The sequence below is a fragment of the Terrapene carolina genome, unplaced genomic scaffold (genome assembly GCF_002925995.2).
Source record: "Terrapene carolina triunguis isolate 2854851 unplaced genomic scaffold, T_m_triunguis-2.0 Scaffold52, whole genome shotgun sequence".
NCBI classification, from domain to species: Eukaryota; Metazoa; Chordata; order Testudines; family Emydidae; genus Terrapene; species Terrapene triunguis.
In genome coordinates, this window is record NW_020664403.1 from 491,069 (window position 1) to 497,068 (window position 6,000).

At 39.6% G+C, this 6,000-nt stretch overlaps 1 protein-coding gene across 3 annotated transcripts in view; it reads right to left on the minus strand.

Annotated features, from left to right (window-relative positions):
- Positions 1-4,983, minus strand: part of LOC113407695 (cadherin-10-like) — a 98,798-nt gene extending 93,815 nt beyond the window's left edge. For all 3 annotated transcript variants that reach the window (XM_029912692.1, XM_029912691.1, XM_029912690.1), the window contains exon 1: positions 4,665-4,983. In XM_029912692.1, the coding sequence (XP_029768552.1) occupies positions 4,665-4,895 (231 nt within the window). In that variant the 5' untranslated portion in view covers positions 4,896-4,983. The remainder of the gene's footprint in view (positions 1-4,664) is intronic.
- Between the last annotated feature and the right edge of the window lie 1,017 nt (positions 4,984-6,000).

A 6,000-nucleotide genomic window follows, 5' to 3' on the forward strand; every position in this document is an offset into this window, starting at 1 on the left:
GAGTCAGATGCCACCAGCAAAAGGTTGATTTTCTTTTTTGGTGCTTTGGGTTCTGTCGTTTCTGCATCTGAGTGTTGCTCTTTCAAGAATTCTGAAAGCATGCTCTACACCTTGTCCCTCTCAGATTTTGGAAGGCACTTCAGATTCTTAAACCTTAGGTTGAGTGCTATATCTTTTTTTAGAAATCTCACATTGGTACCTTTCCTTGGGTTTTGTCAAATCTGTTGTGAAAGTGTTCTTAAAACAAACATGTGCTGGGTCATCATCCAAGACTGCTATAACATGAAATATATGGCAGAATGTGAGTAAAAAAAAAACAGGAGACATACAGTTCTCCCCCAAGGAGTTCAGTCACAAATTTAATTAATGCATTATTTTTTTAATGAGCATCATCAGCCTGGAAGCACGTCCTCTGGAATGATGGCCAAAGCATGAAGGGGCATATGAATATTTAGCATATCTAGCATGTAAATACTTGCAACAATGGCTACAAAAGTGCCATACGAGTGTGTGTTCTCACTTTCAGGCGATATTGTAAATAAGAATCAGGCAGCAGTATCTCCCGTAAATGTAAACAAACTTGATCGTCTCAGTGATTGGCTGAAAAAGAAGTAGGACTGAGTGGACTTGTAGGATCTACATTTTTACATTGTTTTGTTTCTGAGTGCACTTATATCACAAAAAAACTACATTTGTAAGTTACACTTTCACTATAAAGAGATTGCACTACAGTACTTGTATGAGGTGAATTGAAAAATACTATTTCTTTTGTTTATCATGTTTACGGTGCAAATATTTGTAATAAAAAATAATAATATAAAGTGAGCACTGTACACTTTGTATTCTGTGTTGTAACAGAAATCAATATATTTGAAAATGTAGAAAAACATCCAAAATTTTTAATAAATTTCAACTGGTATTCTATTGTTTAACAGTGCGATTAATCACAATTAATTTTTTTTAGTTAATTGTGTGAGTTAACTGCGATTAATCGACAGCCCTAATAGCAACACAAAACTAAGGCCAGGATTGCAAAAGATAAAAATAAAAAAATAATGAAGTTAAGGAACCTGAGCCTATTTACGGTTTCTAATGTAAGCACACAATGTACAAGCTCTTACAAGACAGTCCTACAGAATTTAATAGGAAAATATACCTGCTATATAATTTCATACAATGGCTGGGAGAATCTATGGAAAGGATTCTCACTCTCTATTAAATTATATAAGTCTGCAAGAATAACTCTCATAAAACCCTATTGGTTTCTCCCCATTACATTTCATAGGATTGTTCCATAAGATGCTGGTTTTTGACTAAAATCAGCTGAAATTTGTTTTGTGTGTTGGGTTCCATGAGACTGAGGCTCAAAATGAAACTGTGGGGGCTCTGAGCCCAAAGTAAGGCTCCAGTTTTTCATTGGTACCTGCACCTGTGCAGATCGCCAGTGACATCAATAGGACTCCATACAGGCACAGCTGATCCCAGTGCAGGACTGTTGTTTAAATCTCTTGAGTTTTGCACATGTATTATCATGTCAACGAAAATAACTGACCAACCTGATTCCCTTCTGTGATGAGATAACTGGTTCTGTGGATATGGGGAAAGCGGTGGATGTATATATCTTGACTTCAGCAAAGCTTTTGATACGGTCTCCCACAGTATTCTTGCCAGCAAGTTAAAAAAGTATGGATTGAATGAATGGACTATAAGGTAGATAGAAAGCTGGCTAGATTGTCGGGCTCCACGGGTAGGGATCAATGGCTCGATGTCTAGTTGGCAGCCGGTATCAAGCGGAGTGCCCCAGGGTTCGGTCCTGGGGCTGGTTTTGATCAACATCTTTATTAATGATCTGGATGATGGGATGAATTGCACCCTCAGCAAGTTCGCAGATGACACTTAGGGCTGGTCTACACTAGGGGGGAGGATCGATCCAAGATACGCAACTTCAGCTACGCGAATAGTGTAGCTGAAGTCGAAGTATCTTGGATCGAATTACCTGGGGTCCAGACGGCGCGGGATCGATGGCCGCGGCTCCCCCGTCAACTGCGCTACCGCCGCTCGCTCTGGTGGAGTTCTGGAGTCGACGGTGAGCGCGTTCGGGGATCAATATATCACGTCTTAACGAGACGCGATATATCGATTCCGGATAAATTGATTGCTACTCGCTGATACAGCGGGTAGTGAAGACGTACCCTAAGCTGGGGGGAGAGGTAGATATGCTGGAGGGTAGTGATAGGGCCCAAAGTGACGTAGACAAATTGGAAGATTGGGCCAAAAGAAATCCGATGAGGTTCAACAAGGACAAGTGCAGAGTCCTGCACTTAGGAAGGAAGAATCCCATGCACCGCTACAGGCTGGGGACCAACTGGCTAGGCGGCAGTTCTGCAGAAAAGGACCTGAGGATTACAGTGGACGAGAAGCTGGATATGAGTCAGCAGTATGCTCTTGTTGCCAAGAAGGTTAATGGCATATTGGGCTGTATTAGTAAGAGCATTGCCAGCAGATCAAGGGAAATGATTATTCCTCTCTATTTGGCACAGGTGAGGCCACACCTGAAGTATTGCGCCCAGTTTTGGTCCCCCCATTACAGAAGGAATGTGGACAAATTGGAGAGAGTCCAGCAGAAGGCAACAAAAATGATTAGGGGGCTGGGGCACATGACTTACGAGGAGAGGCTGAGGGAACTGGGGTTATTTAGTCTGCAGAAGAGAAGAATGAGGGGGGATTAGATAGCAGCCTTCAACTACCTGAAGGGGGGTTCCAAAGAGGATGGAGCTAGGCTGTTCTCAGTAGTGGCAGGTGACAGAACAAGAAGCAATGGTCTCAAGTTGCCGTGGGAGAGGTCTAGGTTGGATATTAGGAAACACTATTTCACTAGGAAGAGTGATGAAGCACTGCAATGGGTTACCTAGGGAGGTGGTGGAATCTCCATCCTTAGAGGTTTTTAAGGCCCGGCTTGACAAAGCCCTGGCTGGGATGATTTAGTTGGTGTTGGTCTTGCTTTGAGCAGGGGATTGGACTAGATGACCTCCTGAGGTCTCTTCCAACCCTAATATTCTCTGATTCTATGATTCTAACTGAGTCTGTGTTGTGAAAGCTTGTGTATGGCTGTACAATGCTCAATTTGTCATGATTCTGCAGCACAAAAGCCCATTTTATATTGAGAGAGAGAGAGAATTGGCTTATTTGAATTAATAAAACCTATATAATCCAGCATGTTATATTGTATTACTTGAGGTTATTTGAGTCATAAACCTTAATCTGATCAAGCCAACAAAACATGATGTGGATATTACCCAGGGTAATGTGGTGTAATTAAATCTTTTCAGAACAGGCAACCACTGTCACACAAATCTAAATTTTGGTTGCTTCTCAATGAATCTATTGTTTAACAAAAGCAAAAATGTAAGGCCTCAGCTGGTGCTTTCTCAAACAATAGTTACTGATTAGTGGTACAGTCAAAGGAAGGCGAGACCCTCCATTTTAATGGACCAAATTCCGACTTCATGTAAGCTAAGAAACCAATAACTAGGAAGAGAAATGTGAGAAACCAGTTGCTCAGAAGGGAGCTATAGTGCCTGACTCCCAAAAATCCAAAGAGTCAACGGAATGTAGGACTATCTTGGTTTTGTGTTTGATTAACTATGGGAGTTCATTCAGACGAGGGTTAAGAAATAAAGAATTTAGTCAATGCATTTTTGCACCTGCCCCATGCATGGCCTCTGCACTACTCTGATTAGTCTGACTTTGGGCAAGTAATTTGCATTTATATAAGGATTCATTAGCACCTGCTTTGGATGAAAGGAGTAAAGGCAGTAAGATTTTGGTTGAGCAAGTTCTGTTTTACTTTTAGTAGCTGCCTATAATAAAATTACTTATTTGAACATTTTTCATCTCTAGAACTGCTGCCATTCTTCACTTGTAGTTATTCCATCTATTCCCTCACCATGGGGCTCTGCAATACTGGGCCAAGTTCTGCACTGACAGACTCAGTACGACCATCCTGAATTAAAAAATAAATAAAAATTGGACTACATAAAGTGAAGTCAATACTGAAAGTGGCCTATTAATTTATCCTTTAATCTGGGAGTACAGAATTCTTTTCTTGGTGTCAATAGCATTAAATTCACAATTTCATTCCTCAAATTTATTTTCCATCACATTTGTTAATGACATTCATCCTCTGCAGTTTATTAACACATAAGGAACACTGGAGAAGGGAGGCCATTTTGTGTTTGAAAGGATTGTGTGCCAAGACTAAAGACAGAGGATAGGAGTCCACATGCATTTGCATGAAACTGAAAAGAGTAGAGAAAAAAATATGAAACAGAATTTTAGAAATAATTTTAAAATACTAGATTCAGAAATAGGAGAGAAAAGTAGGTAGCTGGTGGTGGTAGGAATGCTGTGAAGATCACACAATTACTTGTGAAATACACTTTAGCTTGTTTCAAACATTTGTATGTTTCTAAATAGTTTTAAGCAACTCTTTGCATTATTACTTTTAGAGATCTCCAATAGAGCAGATAAACAACTTGTATAGTGTTGCTTGGAAAACCAACCATTCATCTAGGAGAATAAGTCACTGTAATAACTTGAGAACAGTAGTAGGACAAATATATAAGGATGTAATGGAGAAATATCAAACCTTAATACAGACCTACCTTGCCTACATATTGATAATCAGAGCCTGTATATTCCTCCAGCAAGAAGAACTGGTTCCACATCCAGCCCCGTTTCTGGCGGTGAAGTGCTTTTCCATCACTCCCTGATACACGTGCCACAAAGCCTTTCTGTTGGTGGTCAGTTGTCCTTCTGAACAGCATTTCTGCATAGCAGGAATGTGGCAGACACATCCAGAGCAGCAGTAGCAGTAAGACTTGTTGTATTATCATAGTTCTCCACTGCTGTCTGTCCTCCAAGCCAGATGGCTGTGGGGTCAATAGTGTTGTTTTCCTGGATTACCTTTTGATGTCTTTTTAGTTGGCAGTGCAGCCAGGTGATTTCCAGTAGTTCATCTCCCTTCCACACATATTCCACCAAATCCTCAAAGTAAACATAAAAGACACAGTGTAAGTTGAAAACATTCCATTTGCCTGTGACTGACTTCATATCGTACTTGACAGTACAGCTGTAAAGCCTTACAGCAAAGAAAGCAACTGGTTATTTCCCACGTGCACCTAACTGATGGCTGATGCAGTGACTATAAAGGTTTTCTGTCAACCTTCACCAAGTGGAAGGGTTGCAAATGTAGTAGGTAGCTGCTTTCAAAACATTACATGAGAAACACAACAAAAGTGCATTGAGCTGATTAACTTTTTTTCTTAACTTTTCAGTTTAAGAACTTTGAGGATTTTTTTTTCATGTAGACTAGGGGATTTAATACTAATAGCACTTACATATTAAATACTGCAGCCTTTACTTCAAATGTTTTCCACCTGATTTGATTTACAAGTAATCCAGTGTTTTATTAATCTTGTTATCCAGAGGCCTGAAAAGACTAATGCAAAGCAATTTTAGAAACCACAGAAATGGTGAAACACTAGTTCCCCAAGGCACTTTAAATGGCAAAAGGGAACATCATATGCATCAGAAGAAATGCAACATGACAAGAAGCAAACTTTTTAATATAAAAAGTTCTTAGGATGTAGTAGTTACAGTATGAACTGAGGTAGCATGCAAACAACTTTAAATGCAGGGGGGAAATGTTGAAATAACTAAGGCCTGATCTGATTTGATGTTAAGTTATAGTGAACTCAGGATTTTTTGGCTTACAATATACTTAAATTTGACACTCAATACGCAACTATTACTACAGAGAGAAAAAGAAGTAAATCCATTTCCAAACTTGGTTTTTTTAGGTTTGTGTAGCATTTTATGTTTTTTTCTGACACAATAAGGAAGCATTTAGCACCACGGTGAAACAATAGGCAGATTCCATCAATATCTTATGTTGACATCAAACAGAAATAAACTTGTTTCCAATCTTGTGCCTATGTT